General features: G+C 34.2%; 1 protein-coding gene across 2 annotated transcripts in view; it reads right to left on the reverse strand.

The window, feature by feature from the left end:
* Positions 1–21024, reverse strand: part of VPS13B (vacuolar protein sorting 13 homolog B) — an 806861-nt gene that overhangs the window by 694148 nt on the left and 91689 nt on the right. For both annotated transcript variants that reach the window (XM_027776225.1, XM_027776226.1), the window contains 3 exons: positions 19863–20032; positions 14613–14807; positions 2549–2673 (listed from right to left, as the gene is read on the reverse strand). In XM_027776225.1, coding sequence (XP_027632026.1) covers positions 2549–2673; positions 14613–14807; positions 19863–20032 — 490 coding nt within the window. The remainder of the gene's footprint in view (positions 1–2548; positions 2674–14612; positions 14808–19862; positions 20033–21024) is intronic.

Genomic DNA, 21024 nt, shown 5'->3' on the forward strand with positions numbered 1-21024 from the left:
TGAAAGACAAATGCAAGATAAAATATCACTGAAAATATGAAGTTCTAAAAAAGTTCTATGAGTTTCTCAATGACGCTGCAGTATATTATTAAAAGCAAAATGTAAATGGGACAAAAATAACTTATTTTCAAGGTTATTTTAAACCATATAAGTTAAAAATTATATTAGCAAAACCAATTAAAGTAAACCTTATTATTTTAAAATTTCATATGTAATTAACTGTTCTACCCAGACATTAGTTTTTAAAAGCATAAACTACTTTGCTGATTTATATAAACTCTAGATTTTCATTGGTAACTCAAAACATACTGACTTTTTAAAGAATTTTTTTTGCAATGGGCTATAAATGTCTGTTTCAAAGGCTATGGACCATAGTAAAAATGTTATTCTTACTGAATGAAATATATACATAGCATCATATATATGCTTTAAGAAACTCTGAAATGTAAATTTTTAAAAATTTAAATGAAACAGCAGTGGAAACCATGAGTAGAAAGAGTTGACATTTAATGATATAACCAGGATGTCTTACTAAAATAATCCTCACTCACTGTATGAGTTAAATAAGACTCTCAGTCTTCATATTGATTTTTATTTAACTCAAACATGATACATTTCATCTGGAATTTTAATGACTTCAAATTGCACCTAACTAAGCAACATCTCAATCTATTGAGTTTGCTATTTGTTATTTTCAAATTTAAAGTTGCTAAGAATAAGCTAAAGATAATTGACTTTCTATTTGTTAAGAAAAACAATATAAAGAAACTATCTCAAAGTAACATACTTTTATAAAACATAGCAAAATATCACTAAAGTAATGTAGATGTGATCTTATCTAAAAAAAAGCAAAAAAAAAAATATTATCTTCTGTGATCTCATGCTTTCAGTATTTAATTCGAATATTTTCTTTAGATGTCTGCAGACATTTTAAATCACATTTGACAACATTAATCACAAGTAATACGTGTCTCTAAAATAAACATTACTTATTTAAATATTGAATTCTTTTCATACACAAAGGCTGTACTTTGTTTTAAAAATTTGGGCTATTTTAGGAAGTTTTAAGAATTTTCTACAATTAATTACACTACCTATAATAAAAGTATTGAGTCATAAATGATAAATAAATCAGCACATAACTGAGATAACCGTTTTCCCAATTATCTATTGAAAGACATCAACATATCAACTGTGACATACTTATGTTATTTCTCAATAGGTCAAAATATAAAACCTGGCTCAAATGCAATGTTATACATAAGTTAAATACAGCTCCATATAACACAATAAACGATACTAAAAAGTGGATAAGTACGAACAAAATGAAATTTATCAAAAGCAATTAAGAATAATCATTTCATAATTATTTCATATCATAGAGAAAGTGTTACCAAGATTTTATTACTATATACTATATATTTTTTTAATTTCCTGGTTCAATAGGAAAATGTTCTTGAATATATGAGCATTTACTAATTTCATTTCAAGTTATATACTATCAAAAAGATAATTTTGTGGCAACTGAAGTATTTTTAAAAAATAAATACCCATTTTTCTGGAAATTATGCCTCATTTAATAACACTAACGGAAAACACATCCTGCAAAAGTAAACTCACTAAAATGAGAATGCAAAGATATATTCTAAATAATTAAAATACTGAAATTTTAAATAGCAGAAATCTTTCACTAGAAAATAATTTCCTATTTTAACCATTATTTTATACATTTAAACTATTATTTCTTATTGAAAGCATTTTCAATTAAGTTGTATGATTAGTACCTATTGGCTTCCTTTCAACAAATCTTCTTAAATTTAAGAAAATACGATCTCAAAATAAAGAAACCCAATACTGAACAAAAATGATAATGGCTAAACTCAATGTCTCCTGAAATGTAGCTACTCCACATGTCAAATATATTCTAACTCTATGTAATGAGCATACTTTGCTCAGTGGCTATGAATACCTATGAAATTATTATTTAATAGATAAACTCCTAGGACTTGATCAAAAAATCTTTATAGTCTCTCAAAAAAATAAAAATAAAAAGGCACTAGCCCTTGTGGGTTACAATCTGAAGCAGCAACATTATCTTATACCTCCAACATGGTTTAACAGTTATTACCAACAATAAAAATTACCACAACAAAGAAGATCATGAACTAACACATTTCAGATGTTAAAAAGAGATTTTTGGTGTATCTGTTAAAAAAAAAAAAAAAAAAAGTAAAAACGAAGGTTGTGGGTTACAATCTGAAGCAGCAACATTATCTTATACCTCCAACATGGTTTAACAGTTATTACCAACAATAAAAATTACCACAACAAAGAAGATCATGAACTAACACATTTCAGATGTTAAAAAGAGATTTTTGGTGTATCTGTTAAAAAAAAAAAAAAAAAAAAGTACAAACGAAGGTGTTTTTCTAAGGTTTTGTACAAAAGTAACATATGGGTATATGACAGTTAAATTTGATTTTTTTTCCTGCTCCTAAGATAATCAACAAAAATTAACATACACCACATTTTAACAAAAATCACTTACCAGCATGTAGGGAGTTTCAGAAGTTTACCATAAAGAGCAGTGCTAAAAGAGGGAATAATCGGTACAGGTAAACAGTAAGACCCACTACAGTCCAAGTACGTCAGTCCTGCCTGGAAACCAAATATCTGAAACAAAAAGAAAAGATCCAAATGTTCACAGACAAAGTTTTAATAAGCACAGGATGAAATACGTCAGTTTCAATTTGCTGTACAACAGCTGCACACTAAATGTGCTCCAATGTCTTTTTCCACTTCCTAAACGATCTACATTTTCTTTTATTCTATTTGACATTAACTAAGTCAAAATTAATAGTTAAATGTACAGTATTTCTTTTAAATCCCTGAAAGATCATTGCTCTTTCCTGACTAATTTTTTTAAGTTTCACATTTTATTTCCATGTATAAAATCCTTATCGAAGTGTTTGCTCTGCTAAAAGATATATATTTTTCCATAAGTATAAACTAGTGGTTGTATCTTTCTCACTGTAACTTATATATTTAATAAATTACTGTTACTATTTTATGACTAAAAGAACACTAACTACAAGAAACAAATCTTTATCTATTTTGTCTTCAATTTGGATGGTACATACACAGTAAAAGATACCCAAAAATATCCTCAAAGAATATTTCTTAACTTTTTCTTCTGTGAAAATAATTGTAGGATTGAGGTTTTACGCCCCAGGAAATTGGGCACATGGGACAAATTATTCTTCATATGTTTACACTTAAAACAAAAGGATCACACTTAAAAATTTCTATAGCAATCCCTAAAATTCCTTAACACGATGACACTTTATTTGCTTAACAGAAACATTACAGCATTATATTTTATATGGAACATTGCAGAGGACTGATATTTCTGCTCCAATTGTTTCCAATATAATAGAAGGTCAACACTCTCACATTGGAAATGCTGATACGAGGGATACAAAAACAAAGAATTACTGATTTTAAAGAAGATGCAAAAGCAGCTTAAATCCATTATTTATTTTGTTACTGTTTTTCATTCCTTGTGTTTATAAAGCATTGATTTCTGTATCTCTAGGATTGTTTAATATTAACTGTTCAGTTCTGCACTAAAGCTTGTTTAAGATTACTTCATAATTCATCTTTAGGCAAAATACTTTAATGAGCATAAAATAATGACCAATTTGTTACAAAGTATTAAGCTACTTATAAACAAGTTTCAAAATAATCCTAAAACTTATCAAACTGACAATTTCACATTCTTTCTTCTAAAATCAATTTTCAGTGAACCAAATAATATTTTGGAAATAAGACATTATTAATAAGTAAATTTTCAGAGAAAACTCTTTCAAAGGACTTACCTATCTAATTACTAAGAAGGAAAATGAAAGTGATGCACCTTTTAATTCCTATAGGAATTAGCATTAATAAGAAATTAAATTGCAAGTAATCAATTGATAAGTAGTACAGAAATGAGAAAGAAAAAGTTGTTTTTCTAATACAGAAATTAAAATCATAAACAAAAATTAACGTATTCACACTCATTCTTTTTGAAGACCTGTTCTGAGCAACACTGTATCCAAAGAACTGCTAGGCACTGCACAATTTCAACACTTCATATCATCTCATAAAGTCTCAGTATTTACAGGATTATGAAATTTACAATGATTAATATGAACTAATACAAAACACAATTATTAAAACAATGTATTACATTCAAATGTTTCTAGTTACGAATAAAGGTAATATTTATCATATTGTACTATTATGTTCAATTACGAACTCTCAAAGCAACCTTCTAGTTTTCCATTAAATGCTTTACAGTATAATTATAAATTCCATCATGAACTAAAGTCACTGATGGAAATTGGGTGTAAAGGAGATCCCCTGCTGGTTGTCTGCAGAACTACAAAGGGCTATATGGAAATGCATATTATTCTGTAATTTTTTAAAAAAAGCTTTTATTAATTTACTTTTCCAGAAGTTCTTTTAAGCCACATTCAAGCAGGTTGAAAGAAATTACCTTCTATGTGTTGTCAAATTATTACTATACTTAAAAGATCATATTGTGCTTCTAATTATCTACCACAGCAAAAATGATTATTTCAAAATAAATTTTCAACTCTCTCTTCTAAGTTATGGCAATTAAAAACACAGGTTTACAATACCTATATAACCTAAAAATGTGTAATATACTTTGATGACGATTATAAATACTTAACTAGCAGAGAGAAGTACCGACACATGAACTGAAACTGTTTTTATGAAGGATGGTTCACATAATCAGAAATGAAATAGAAGTGTTAGGGCTGGCCTGTAGCCTAGTGCTTAAGGGAGCCAAATCCCACATGGCCCACCACTGTTTGAAACAGCCCCAGTGGCTTGAAAAACACGCTGAGCATGCGTGTATGCATGCCAACAATCCCAAAAGGATGGAAAAATGGGGGGGAGGGAGATTGTAGCATTGACCACACCCCACTAGGAGGTGCTTTTTCCCCTCTCTCTCTTTCTCTGTTTCTGTGCCTCTTTCTGGTGAGTATACAGACCCTCTGGCATTAAAAAAAAAAAAAGTGCTGAATACTGCAATCTAATAGTCTGAAGCAATACAAATATGTAATATGTAGAAGTGCAAGTATCAAGAGAGGTTTCGGCTGAAAAAAAAAAAAAACAGAACCTTGAATAAAACTACTTTCCCATCACATTAAACAAAGTTAACATGTAGTGCCCCTTTTCAAAAAACCCCAATTAGCAAATGATAAAAATAAATATATCAATATTTTAACATTTTCAACAAATATTCTTAAACTGACATCTCAAAAGAAATTGTAATAGATTCAGAAATATCATTTAAAAAACTCACTTCTAGAGACCAGCTGGTGGCATAGTAGTTAAGTTGCTGGACTCCCACATGGCCAACTATGGCTCAAGTCTCAGACCCAGCAGTTTGGAAATCACTCTGGGTACATGTGCATGTATGCCCAAAATCCCAAAAGGAAAATGGAGGAAAAAGGACTGTGGCATGGCCATTCCTACCACAGGCATGGCCATTCCTACCACAGGATGATTTCTCACTTCCTCTCTCTGTCTCTCCAGTGAGCGCACATGTCCTGTGGCAAAAAGAAAAAATAAACTTACTTTGATAAGTGTTCAACAAAAAAGTAGTGTAATAAATTGCTATTGCAATTTCACTTTTTTCTCTCTTTTTTTTACTTTCCAGAAGACACATGTAAAGGCAGAGAGAAAGGGAAAGATAGAAAGCAATACCCTCACCCCTCCACAGATGATCCTGATATGGTGGTATGTTTTTTTCAAGCCACCAGGGCCAGGATTCAAATCACAGTCAGCCATGTGGTATCTGGCATTCCATGCACAGAGCTTAACCATTGTATTAAGAAACGAACCTAGATTTCGCAATTATAAGAAGGTAAAAATATAAAAATCACTTGCTAGGTAACTGCAAATGGCAATTAAAAATACACCATAACTGTGATATAAAATAAACAATTTTATATTGCAGCTATATAAGACACATGGTATACTAGTATAAACAGCATCCTGAAGATCATCTCTTTACTAAAGGGACAATTAACAAAGCATTACCTTTGTGTGAAAAATAGATCTGTAAGCAAAAAATACACTGAATCACACAAAAACTGATGAAAGAATGATTATAATTAGGACTATATAGTGTTACAATAAATATGTTATAAAGAAAAACCCATCACGGGAAAAAGATGGAAACAGAAATAACCACAGAATGTTGCAGTTAAAACTACTTAGAGAGCCAGCAGGTGGTGTGGTGGGTAAAGCAGCTGGATTCCACATGGCCAACTTTACAGTTCTAGTCCTGTTCCCAAAGGCCTGAAAATCACACTGGGTGCATGTGCATGCATGCCCAAAATCTTCAGAGGCGAATGGAGGAGAAGGGATTGAAGCATAGTCTGGGCAGATGATTTCTCTCTCTCTCTCTCTCTCTCTCTCTCTCTCTCTCTCGCATAAGCCCTACAGCAAAAAACTAAAAACAACAAAAAAACTTTACACCATAAAATAGGCAAAAATATTGTGTGTGTGTGTGTGTGTATGTGTATATATATATTTTTTACAAGCATAAATGCTCAGTAATACTAAAGGCAGTCACACAGGAATAGCAGTTACAAACTACACTCATAAAAAAATAGGTCAAAAGACAAAAATGCAAAGGTACACATCAGTGTGATTAGTAAAGGAGTGCTACAACTTTTTAATTGTGGTCATCTGAAATACTGCAACAATTAAGTCTTTAACCAAATCAATCAAAAAACTACAATGGGCCACTACCACACATGAAGTCATCTAAAGAGATGAGAGCTCAAATTTTATCTTTTATAAATGCATATGTAAAAAAGGACATCTCCTCATTTGTTGAGGATGTTTCGACTTCTTACAAACAATGCTTACAAATAAGGAAAATGTTGCAATAATGCTTGCTGAGTAAAATTTGAAAAAAAAAAAAAATACATAAAACAAAGTCTTAGTAGAACCCCCTGTAAGTGTTTTGTGTTTTTTGTTTTGTTTTATTATTTTTTTTTGAGAGGTTTTTGCGATAGGGCATGTGCGCTCGGCAGAAAGACAGAAACAGACAGAAAGCAAGAAATCACTCCCTAGGGGAGAAGGCCACACCACAATCCCTTCTCCTCAATTCTCCTCTTGGGATCTTGAGCATGCACACACAGGCACCCAGAGTGAGTTAACGCCACTGGGTCTGGGACTCGAACCACAGTCAACTACAGGAGAGTCCAGCGACATAGACATTACGCCAACTGCTGGTCCAGAGTCTTTACACAATTTATGTCTCCAGTATCAAAAATGATACAAAGATGAAATACATATTACAGAAAAATATAGTAAAAATAACTATTAGAACCAGAAAAGCCAAGGGTATAACTCTGAGTCTGAGACTGAAAGCCTGAAGACCTCAAAGGTCACTGGTGTTAAGTGCAAAAGACAGGCGTTCTGATGTCCAAGGCAACAGAACTGAAAAATCTGTCTCAGTTGTCAGAGAGAGTATAATTCACCTCTGTATTTGTATTCTCCAGAACTATTGCCAAATAGATGGTGCCTGCTCACAATAAGGATCTTGCCCCCCCCCTCCACCTCCCATGGGAATTGTATATTTTAGGATTTCAACTTTCAGGATTTCAATATTTAGGATTTTAATCTTTCAGACCTGTGACTCTCAGGATTTTAGACATTGGAGATTTTACACTTTATGAGCTTTGTGTGAGTTTTACAGCTTTGTTCTTTTGTAAAATTGGTTTGACTATTAGAAGTCCCTCAAGATTCCATATCAATTTTAGAAAACGTTTTCCTACTTCTCCAAAAACATCATTGGGATTTTCACAGGGAAAGCACTGAATCTTAAGACTGGTTTGGATAATATGATAATTTTAACAATATTAAGTTTTCCACTCTGCAAACATGAAATAGCTTTACATTTAATTCCGTCATAATTACTTTCAGCAATGTTTTATAGTTCTCACTGTAAAAGTCTCTCACTTCCTTAGTTAAGTTCTTTTTTTTTTTTTAGAGGTTTTTGCTATAGGGGGCGTGAGTTCACCAGAAAGACAGAAAGAGATAGACAGACAGAAAGCAAGAAATCATCTCCCAGGGGAATGGCCATGCTGCAATCCCTTCTCCTTCATTCTCCTCTTGGGATTTTGGGCATGCACACACACGTGCCCAGCGTGAGTTTTAAGCTACCAGGTCCAGGACTCGAACTATGGTCAACTACGTGGGAGTCCAGTGACGTAGTACATCATCTGCTGTTCCCTGGTTAAGTTAATTTCTAAATGATAAGCCTCTCTAAAGAATACATCGGGCAAAATCAAACAGTCTGCAAGTCAAATCTCATGTGCTGCTTGTTTTCATATAGCCTACAAGCTAAGGCTAATTTTTACACATGAACATTTATAACCAATGTGAGGACAGGAACATTAAGAATTGCAAATAGGTGAAATAATCCTATCAATTAAAAGAAAGTACTCCTTAGGCCAGCAGATGGCAGCAGTTATGTCACAGAACTCCCACACAGCTAACTGCAGTTCAAATCTCGGACTCCATGGCCAGGCTCATGTACATCCGTGCCCAAGATTCTGGGAGGAGAATAAAGAAGGGTTTACAGCATGGCCAAGCCCCTGGTGGGTGAGTTCTCACTTTCCCACTCACTGTCTCTATCTCCCTCACATGCATGAGCCCTAAGACAAAACTTCTTAAAAAAAAAAAAAAAAAAAAGACTCCTTTCCTCCTACTGGTAAAACTGTTCTACAAAAAAAAGAAAAAAAAAATTTACTCAAGGGAACCAGCAGTTAGTGTAATGGCTATTTCGCTGGACTCCCATGTAGTTGACCGCGGTTCGTGTCCTGGACCCGGTGGCTTTAAACTCACACCGGGTGCATGTGCATGCGTGCCCAAGATCCCAAGAGAAGAACCAAGTAGAAGGGATTGCGACGTGGCCATACTCCCTGGAGGTGATTTCTCGCTTTCTGTCTCTCTGTCTCTGCCTGTCTGGTGAGTGCACGCAACCTATAGCAAAAATCTCTCAAAAAAAAAAAAAATTTTTTTTTAAATTTATTCAAGAACTACATTTTGAATGTCATCAACTCAAAAGTTATAGAAAATCATTCTCTCCTGCTATTTAAATATATACATAATATATGAAATTTTTCCCATGCCCCACAAAGCCTAAAATAATTACTGTCTCACCCCTCAGACAAGAGTTTGCCGACCTCTGCTGTAGTGTACATAGTAAAAACTAGAACAGATGGGTGGTAAGGTACTTGTGCTTTCAAACTTACCAGAGCCCACTAAAGTACTTTCCAAAATGAGTATACTAATTTATACACCCATCAGAAATGTATTAAAGGGACCAGCACTTAGCGTAATGGCTATGTCACTGAACTCCCATGTAGTCGACTGAGGTTCAAGTCCTGGACCCAGTGGCTTAAACTCACGCCGGGCATGTGTGCGTGCATGCCCAAGATCCCGAGAGAATGGAGGAGCAGGGATTGCAGTGGAGCCATGACCCCTGATTTCTCACTTTCCATTCTCTCTGTCTCTCTCTGTCTTTCTGGAGAGCACATGCGCACTACAGCAAAAACCTCAAAAAAAAAAAAATGTATTAAAGTAACAGTTCTTCCAAATCCCTAGGGATTTACTGCAGGTCAAAAAGTAACAAATCTAAATCCAACAAATGCATAGTTTTTATTCTATTATAACTTCCTTCATATTTCTGAAGCATCTGTTATGGCTGATCCTTATAAATAATAGGGGCTTAAAATCATATACTATTCCACAATTTACAGAATACATTCACATAACATTTTCTACACACATTCCAAATATTACATGCCTTGCAATGTCTTAGGTACTCAGTGCTATACATCTTCGAAGGTTAGGTTCAACAGATAAAGAGAATTGGGTAAGACAAAAGAAAAGTGTATCTCAGAGGGCAGGGAAGGAGTAGAGAGATGTTGGTCAAGAGAAAAAACTTCCAGTTCTCATATGAAGAATAAGTCCGGGATCAGCAGTTAGCATAATGGCTATGTCACTGGACTCCCATGTAGTCGACCACAGTTCGAGTCCCAGACCCAGCAGCTTGAACTCATGCCGGGCACGTGTGTGTGCGTGCCCAAGATCCCGAGAGAAGAATGGAGGAGAAGGGATTGCAGTGTGGCCATCCCCCCCAGGGGGGGTGATTTCTCGCTTTCTGTCTCTCTGGTGAGCACATGCGCTCTATAGCAGAAATCTCTCCAAAAAAATAATAATAAGTTCAAGAAATCTATTTTACAACATGATGACTACAATAAGTAACAATGCACTATATTTTGAAAATCAATGAGAGAGTAGATTTTGAGTGTTCTAACCACAGAAAATAAGTATATAAGGTAATGTATGTGCTAATTAGCTCTACTGAGCTATTCTACAACATGGATATTTTTCAAAACATGTACACAATAAATACATAGAACCATTGTTAGTTAAAAAAAAAAATAAAAGGAAAGGGGCCAGCAGATGGCATAATGGTTAAGGCGCTGGACTCTCACATGGACCACCACAGTTAATGGACTTGGTGGCTTGCTTTCTCACTTTCCCTCTCCCTCTCTTTGTCTCAGATTGAATTTAAAAATGATAGTAAATAAAATTAAATAATTCTTTTTTTAAAAAGGAAAAGTGAATCTGATTTTTTTTTTACATACATCCGTACCAGCTTTCCCAACTTATAAAGTTCATTTCATGAAGCAGGAGTTATAAACCATTTTGTAACATACCAATATAGTAGCCATGGTTTCATGTGTTCCCGAAGTTCACGTATTGGAAACTCAGACCCATTGTAACGGTATTGTGAGATGGGTTCTTTAAGATGTGATTAGCTCATGAGGTCTCATGCTTGAGAATGGATTAATGTTGTTATCATGAGAGTGGATTTGCCATCTCCAAAGCGGGTTTAATTTACAGAAAGTCCAGTTCTCTCTCATGCTCTCTCTGTCACGTATTCTCTCACCATCTGCTGCCTTCTGCCATGTGATAACTCAGTGAAAAAACTCTCACTAAACACAGTCCCTCAATCTTGGACTTCCAGTCTCGAAAACCATGACCAAAATAATCTTCTATAATCTATAAATTATCTAGTCTGAGGCATTCTGTTATAGCAGTACAAAATAGACTAAGACAACGGCTAAAGTTAAGTATTCAAACTGAAATTCAAGAATTTCATTAATTGGGAACCAGCACTTAGCATAATGGCTATGTCGCTGGATTCCCACGTAGTCGACCGCGGTTCACGTCCTGGACCCAGTGGCTTAGAACTCACGCCGGGCGCGTGTGCGTGCGTGCTCAAGATCCCCAGAGAAGGATGGAGGAGAAGGGATTGCAGCATGACCATCTCCCCTGGGGGGTGATTTCTTGCTTTCTGTCTCTCTCTGTCTGGTGAGCGCACGTGCCCTATAGCAAAAACCTCTCAAAAAAAAAAAAAAAAAAAAAAAAGAATTTCATTAATTGAAAATTACTTAAGATCTAAAATGACAGGCACACACAGGCATTTAAATTCTCTACTGTAATACGGCAACATGGTAATACTGAAAATTTTTTAAAAATGTTTTTAAACCTTTAAAAACTTCCTCAAAGGTTATGTGAATTATTTCAAGAAATATGAACCGCAATAAACTTTTTAGCAAATTGGTATTTTCCGTCAGTTCAAAATAACCATATTAACAAAAACTCTAATAAAACCTGAAAGCATTAAAATATACTAGTCTGCAGTAGTATCAAAAATAAAATGAAATAATATTTAAGAGAAGACTTGAGACTTTAATTTTTTAAGGTATTCATTATCAACAAATAATTTTCAATTATTTGAACAAATAATATATCAGTTATAATATTCTTACTATGCTCAACATCTTACTTTCTGGGTCATTAAACTTTAATTATAGCTGTAGTCAAATTAGTCAAAATTTAAAAGGCAATTTGGACAACGTATGTAGCAAAAGCCCACTTTCTAAAACATAACTGTCAGGACCACACTGTAACTTTTACATTACACTAGAAATTTGAGGTTTAACATATTAATAAATAAAAACGATAAACAACTATTCTAGTATCTTATATGTCAGAATAGACAGTGATCATGCTGGTGACCAATGGTTCTCATGGTCCTTTTCTTTGAGGATGGGGACATGCTTTATTTAATGCTGAACGTTCTTAAAATAAAATGAAGATAATATTTACCAAGTGAATTGATCTGACATAAGCAGAATACCTTGGAAAGATTAAATATCTAAAATGAGATTTGCTTTAAGGAAACAAGGTAAATGTTCTTAACACTGTAGTCTGATATTCAAGTTGTACCAGTATTTTAAAAAATCATACACTTCTGTCTATTAACTGTGAGAATGAATTTAAAAAAGCACACACACAAAATATTCACTATATAGCTACCTTTCAAGAATACCTTCTATTACTCTATTTGACATAAAACACAGTGGCAGGTCATTATAATAATTGTTCTCTATGAGTCCCACTGGTGCCCATCCCCTATGCAATGTGATACTGTTGCTCTTCTACCAAAAGAGCCTACCTCTTGGAAAAGGGATTTGCAAGAACATCTAGGAAGAAGCTATCTTCAACCCTACATGGTTTAAAAATACTCAAATTTTAACATCTTAAACATATATACAGTTATAGGTTATCTTACCTGTTACCTTTAAATTGGTTTTTTACTTTACAAATACACAGATATTTAAGAACTTTAAAGCACCACACTATTAAAGCATAAACCAATAAATAAATTCAGGAGTCTTACTTCTGGAGTCCTCTAACCTTTTAAGTACTCATATAAAATTGAGTAGGTTTTTATAGTACTTATTCTGTATTTGATTTTTTATGGTTTTCTTTTTTCCATAAAACAGAATTAGTGCCCAAGATCCCGAGAGAATGGAGGAGAAGGGATTGCAGCGTGACCATCCCCCCTGGGGGGTGATTTCTCGCTTTCTGTCTCTATGTCTCTCTCTGTCTGTCTGGCGAGCGCCCGCGCCCTATAGCAAAAACCTCTCAAAAAAAAAAAAAAAAAAAAAAACAGAATTAGAATAGGTATGTGCTGTCTCTACTTAGACTACACATCTGTGTTTGCTTGGCAAAAAACATTTACAGGTAGTGCATCCCTAATCTGAACCTGAAATCTGAAATGCTCCAAAGTCTGAAACTTTCTGAGTGCTGGCAAGACACCACAAGTGAAAAATTCTACACCTGACCCGTGTAATGAATCAGTCAAAAGACCACAATATAAAAATATTGTTCAAAATTATATTCAAGCTATGGGTCAGAAGGTGGCATAGTAGCTAAGGTGCTGGACTCCCACATAATCGACTGTGGTTTGAGCCCCTGACCCAGCAGTTTGAAAATCACACTGGGCGCATGCGCTTGCATGCCCACAATCCCATAAAGAGAATGGAGGAAAAGAGATGGCAGTGTGACCACCACTCTTGGGGTGTGATTTCTCAGTTTCTCTCTGTCCCTCTCCAGCAAGTGACTGAGCCCTATGGCAAAAAGTAAATGAATAAATTTAATTACATTCAATTTATGTGTATGAGGCATATATAACACAAATTAATTTTATTCTCAGCTCTAGGTCTCATCCCCAAGATATCTTACATATATGCAACTATGCAAAAATGCACAAAAATCCAAAATCTAAACATTTCTGATCCCAGACTTTTCCAACAAGGTATACTCAACCTGTATTAGTCAACATTTATAGTTTGTATATAGCTGTACTGGGATGCATTACTTAAATAATAATAATGGAAAACTGGACAAAATCTACAATAATTCATCTGATACAATGATATTTAAAATAAGAGATCTTCCTTTTGTATCAAGCAGTTAGCATGAATTTGATAAAAGTGGATTTTAAAAAGTGTTAAATATGGGACCAGCAGTTAGGGTAATGGCTATGTTGCTGAACTCCCATGTAGTCCACCACGATTTGAGTCCCGGACCCGGTGGCTTAAACTGACGCCAGGTGCAAGTGCATGCATGCCCAAGATCCCGAGAGGAGAATGGAAGAGAAGGGATTGTGGCGTGGCCATCCCCCTGGGGGGTGATTTCTCGCTTTCTGTTTCTCTGTCTCTCTCTTTCTTTCTGGCGAGCGCACACGCCCTATAGCAAAAACCTCTCCAAAAAAAAAAAAGTGTTAAATCTTCTTCATAAATTATGCCTCAAACAAATGTTCACTTCAAGAAGGTTGTCTTTCAGTGCATCCATACTAATCTTCCACAACGCTTATAAAAATCATCTATATATATAAAAATGTTTTAATTACTATTAACTTTAAACATCAAGCTACTATTACCAAATAATGAAAGAAAAATCATTAAAATAAATATGTTTTTATTATAGTTATTTTAACTACATGGAAATAATAAATCTATCTCATATCATATTTAACTCTTACTTGATGGAGTGTATTAATTCTATGAAGTTATAACCCCATGAGAAAGAAATCTGACATCCCCAAAGCCCAGCAAATGCTATTAAACAAGAAATTTCACTTTACATACCTTAAGATAGCAGTGTACATAGCAATAATGAAGCAGATTATCAGAAGGCTGAGTAAGGCTGCTGACCACATGCACCAAGTGTTCAGCATACATTGGCACAGAATGTTCCAGATTAACTTTATCCACCAATATCTGAATGGACGGCAAAGGCCGAATTGGCTGGAAGTTTGTAGTATTCATGAAGGTACTTGAGTTCTGGAATATAATAGTATTCACTTTATATCTCAGAAGTTGCACAGTGGACTAATGTGCAATTCCTTCTACACAAGCTTCAGACTTGCATATTTACAGTGATACCAAAACAATCTTGATATAATGCTTTCCTACAGAAATATCTTGCCATATATAAATATAAGCATCTTCTATATATTAATAAGTATATCCCTGCTTTCAGATGTCAAAGAACACATATATAATGTAAAACTATCATTGCCATTTTAGCTAAAGCTTTTTATTTTTTCAATTGAGTGAAATAGTATCACAACCTGAGCCTCAGTATGAAAGCATTTTCTCAAAGCTCAGTCATTCTAAAAAATCTTCTAGGTATCCAAGAGTTCTACACTTTTACCTCCTTTCCTTTATTAACATTTAGATGACTAAAAAATAAACTATATCACACAATAAGCAAAGATTGAAATAAGGAAAAAATTCTGATTCATATCATATTTATTAATAATATATATAGTAGAGGCTCATAAAGTACTATAAATCTTGAGTAGGGCTTGGTATTTTCAGTATTACAGAACCTTTCCAGGTTCCAAATACACATAAACGTCAAGAATTCTACAATATGTACTGTGATCGGCAACTAACCCCTTCCTGTCAGAAAACTTACTCCCTTAAAATGTCCTACTTTCCTATGGTTATCAATGAGTTACACCAGGACCTTCCACTCAGAAAAGTATGGAAATATGTGAGAGGAGCAGTTTCACAGGTTTATTTTGTCTGTCTTGTCACAATAACCCTGGCTAAGCAGGCACTGGCCAAAGGTGGTAAGTGCTCTATAATATTTCTACAATCCAAAAACTCGATAGTGCCATTACTCAGAAACACTGCACCTAAACTTGACTAAGCTGGAAATACAATCCTGATTTTTTTTAACTCATTATTAATCGTTTTAAACTACCTTTACTGTGCCTTAAATGGATTTATATTGGATTGCTGAAAATAATATAAAGCACAGGGAACCAGCAGTTAGCGTAATGGCTATGTCGCTGGACTCCCACGTAGTCGACCGCGGTTCATGTCCCGGACCCAGTGGCTTAAAATTCACGCCGGGCGCGTGTGCGTGCGTGCCCAAGATCCCGAGAGGAGAATGGAGGAGAAGGGACTGCGGCGTGACCATCCCCCCTGGGGGGTGATTTCTCGCTTTCTGTCTCTATGTCTCTCTCTGTCTGTCTGGCGAGCGCACGCGCCCTACAGTGAAAATCTCTCCCAAAAAAAAATAAATAAATAATATAAAGCACAGAAATCTGAAGTGTACACCTCAGTTAATTTTTACAACCATAACCTACACACATTGAAATAGCCTAGAGGTTGTCATGGGACCCTTCCCTAGCATTGCTGAATCCCCGTAAGGAGCCAATATTCTCATTTCAACCACTAAAGGTTAGTTCTGTCTCTTCTTGAAATTCACATAAATGAAATCATACAATCTATACTCATTCACTCACTATAACTTCTTTAATAATTCCCTATGTGGTTCACTGAGTTGACACTGTCATCACTGTGAAGTAGCTGTCTTTGTTTCTAATACTTCAAACCCTATTTTTTTTCCTATTATTAAAACAGCCATACCATGTTTTTGTAGTTAGTAATCAAATGACCGAATGTTACCTTTTTCATCCTTTTATTTCTAACCTGTGTCCTTTTACTTCCCAGTTCCAAATTTTAACTTATGCATTGTTGTATTGTAATTTTATGCATTTAGGTCACTTCTAAAATCCTCCATTTTGGAAGTCTTTTTTCTTGAACTTACTAATCACAGTTACTTTAAAGTCCATGTGTATAATATCTTACTCACCTGCATTTATTTCTGCTAAATTATATATAATCACTGTATATCTTTGTGGTGTGCAGTATGGTTTTTTTTCAAGCATATATACCATGTGTAATAATCAAATCAGATATACATGCATTCTTTTATCTGTTCATCATTTTCTCCCAACCACTTCCCAACTCCCCTACCCTGTGTAATTTCTAGTATCTATGATTATTCTATTTTTATGCAATTCAATCCTTTAGCTTCCACTATAAAGTAAGGACATTTAGTGTATATTAATCAGGTACATACAGTCTTTCATATCCTGGCTTATTTCACCAAGCACAGTATCTTCTAGATTTATCCATTTTGTACCAAATGACAGAAGATCATTGTTCTTTGTGGCTGAGTATTATTCCACTATATATATATATGTATCAAATTTTCCCAATCTACTTATCAGTTATTGGGCCCTTAAGTTGATTCCACATCTTAGCAATTAATAATCCTGCCAAAAAGTGTGGATAGGCAACAGAGGGATTTCCTGTTCTTAGGGTATATACTTCAGAGGGAGATTATTGGATCAAACAATAATTCTATTTCTAAATTTTTGAGGAACCTCTGTTTTCTGCAGTGGCTGTACTGATTCCACAGTGAGTATACATTTCCAACAGCAGTGCACAGGGTTTCCCTCACACTGCAGCTTTGCAAGCATCTTTTTATTTTTTAAATCATAGCCACTCTGGAACTAGGTGATACCTCGCTGCAGTTTTGATGTGCATTGATGAAAGATGTTGAACATTTCTTTATATACTCTTTGGCCATTTGTATGTCTTTCTTAAGAGCTGCCTTTTCATATTTTGATGGGATTATTAGTTTTTTGGGCACAGGTGAGCTGTTTATTTTCCTTATATATTTTTATTATCAATCCTTTGTCTGGAATATTCTCTGCTAATAATTCCCCCATTCTTTGAGTCATCTATTCATTTATTGTACTTTGCTGTACAAAAGCTTTTAAGCTTAATATAATCCCACTTCTCTATTTTTGATGCTGCTGCTCATATATTAGGGATGTTTGTGTGTATGTGTGTATGTACATACATACATACTTATACAAGTAAGATAATAATATATAATTTATAATAATATATTTATATAATTTATATATGATAAAATATAAACGTATTTAAATATCTATACACACATATTACACAAGACCATTGTTTTTACCATTAATCTTTGCAACTAGATATAATCCTACAAAATTAAGTACTACATTATAGTAACAAGACGTAAAATTTCCCACAATCTAAACATAATCAGTTCTCTTCTTTAGAATACAAGATTCAAGGTAATCTGTATACTCTTATGCTCTATCATTTGATATACATGATCATAAAAAAAAATTTTAGGGGGGAGAGGTTTTTGCTACAGGGCATGTGCGCTCGCCAGAAAGACAGAGAGATAGAGAGACAGAAAGCGAGAAATCACCCCCCAGGGGGGATGGACACACCACAATCCCTTCTCTTCCATTCTCCTCTCGGGATCTTCTTGGGGATGCACGCACAACGCGCCCGGCTTGAGTTTAAGCCACTGAGTCTGGGACTTGAACTGCAGTCAGCTACATGGGAGTTCAGCAACATATCCATTACATAACTGCTGGTCCCCATGATCATAAAAATTTTGAAAACACATTTTAAAATTTCAATGTGCATACAATCCTAGGGCGTAGCCCTTAAAAATTGCCAAAGAAAGCCCCAGGTACTAACGTAGCAGAGCCTAAACTCTACACACATAGCAAAATTTCTACAAGGTTATTTAATACATGTTTTTTGATAAATTTCCTGAAGTTGTGCATTGCACATGGCCAGCTTAGGAGTTGCCAAAAGTTTGAAGGAAATTATAAGCAGATTTGGAGACTTCCTTCTCAGTGAGCCCTCCTCACTGGCATTTTTCCCTTTGATAGGTACATTGGAAGAACAGACATGGCTAAGAAAATAATCTCTGAGCCTGGGGATACCACAATAGAAACTGCCAAAACTAAAAAGCAAACAAACAAAAAGCAAAAAAATTTTTTTAAAAATAGAATATTCATCAACTGTGGGGCCACTACAAAAGATGTAACATACATATAATGGAAATTCCACAGAGAAGAAAAGATAAAGAAACAGAAGAAATATCTTAAATATTCATTACTGAGACATTCCCCAAATTAATATCAGACACCAAACAGAAGCTCCAGGTATCTTAGAGAACACGAAGCATGATAAATGTAATAAATGTGATAAATGGCAATTAAAACATACACACTCACACTAACAAAAAACAACAACAACAACAACAAAAAAAACTATCTGGTTGTTGGGAAAGTCATATCATATTTTTCTATGCAAGAATGTATCACAACTTCCCTAATAATCTAATACATGTAAGCATATCATTTGCAAACTACAGAAAAGTAAAGATATACAAGAAAAAGTCCTGCAGGGAACCTGAGCTAAGCTAGCACTCTGATAGTTGTAAACAAATCCCCGTTATGAAGGCAAGGTTCAACTATAGCAGACCTAACTAAGGCTTGGTAAATATCTTGTGATATTCTAACAAGAGTACGTAAGTGGTCTTCTGAGGAGATACTAAAAGACCATGAGTCATCATCAACCTTCCCATGAGATAGTTTCTCATCAGCATCCCTCATTTTCAAATAAGATATGGAGCCTTCCATCAACCCCTCTTACAGAAGAGCCTATATAACTACGTGGATGCAGTGTGAAATTGAATTCTAGCCAACAAGGTGCCCTACCAAGAGTATTATTGCAAGCTGTCTGGCTCATTGGTTGCAGTGTTGTCTTATGGTATCAGAGTCACAGAGGCGTTGACATCATTACTGCTTTGTTTTTGCTGCCTATACAATTAATAAACTGTCTGAATCTGCTTGAGACTACTAATCTTTAGTGTCAGAATGCTTGAAAAATGCTATTTTCTTGTTTTTCATAAAAGAAAAACAAGGCTTAAAGATATATAGCAAATATACCTCAAGTGTCATAGCTAGTATATTGTCTAATTTTGTAGGGGCATGCTCTTCAATTTCTTTATACAGACTTAGCTCAAGATTATTTTATTAAAATATATACGTTCAGAATTACTTTCTAAGAATCAATTATCATAGTTACATTGCTTTTACTTCATTTGGATAACAAATATTCTTTTATTTAATGGCCAAAAAATACACATGCGTGAGGGAGAAAAAAAGCAGTGAATCAAAAACTTACCTTTTTTCCCATAATGACAGGTAGCAAATGATCCAGCAAATTGAATTCAGCCATAAAAATTGTGCAGGTACATTTGAGGAGAGTAATACTTGTGTGTCGAGTGGGAATATATTCCTCCAGAGAAGCCACTTCTTCAGGATTCAGTATTGTTTCATTTTCATCTTTAATATCTATAATAAAAATGACAAAAACTTAAAAAATATTTTAAAATAATTTATTAAACAATTGAAAATGAATTATTTTTCTAAATTTGATTTTTCTTTTGACAGTGAAACACTGTAAAATTCTGTTACTGTTAACACTTAACTACACTACTGTAGAATATAAATGTCTGTCTTTGCTATAAAAAAATTCACTAGGTTTTTTTTTTTTATTCTAAATTACCCTTAAGAGATTCTCAACTTCTTTCTTTAAAAGGATTATAGTGTCTGCTCATCAAAATACCAATGCAGTTATGTAAAGGCAAGACACAGATTGGGAGAATATATTCAACATAGAGAAAGACAGATTAAGATCAAATTGATTTCCATAAAGGACTTAGAGTTACAGCATATTTTAAAGAAATTAGAAATAAAAACCTCTTGGTGTGGTGGTTAAGGGCGCTGTACTCCCACAGGGCCAACTGCAGTTTGAGTCCTGGACCTAGCAGCTTGCTTTCTCACTTTCTCTCTCTCTCACTGTATTCCTCAAGTTAAAAATAAATAAATGGATAAATAAAGTTAAATAAAATAATTCTTTACACAAATTTTCTTAAAAATTCTTAATAAATAGATAATGCAATACATAAATGGGCGAAAAAGACCTGAAAGGTACATAAATGGGCAAGAAAGACATGAAAGGTCAAAAATTATGTCAAAAGCTGGCCAATATAATTAGGGATCAGATAACTGCAAATAAAGTCACAATTTGATAGCATTACACATTCACTGGAATGGCTAACATAAAAATACTATAATGCTAAGTGTTGGCAAACATTCTCTGTAAAGCGCAACACAGAAATATTTTAGGCTTTATAGACCATACAGTCTCTATCACAATTACTCAAACTTGCCACTATAGCACAAAAGCGACACAGACAACACATAATTGAGTGAGCATGGTTACGTTCTAAGAAAACTATTTATAAACTCAAAATTAAATTTCATATAATTTCATATGTCAC

This window comes from Tupaia chinensis, unplaced genomic scaffold, assembly GCF_000334495.1.
Source record: "Tupaia chinensis unplaced genomic scaffold, TupChi_1.0 Scaffold000646_1, whole genome shotgun sequence".
NCBI lineage: Eukaryota > Metazoa > Chordata > Mammalia > Scandentia > Tupaiidae > Tupaia > Tupaia belangeri.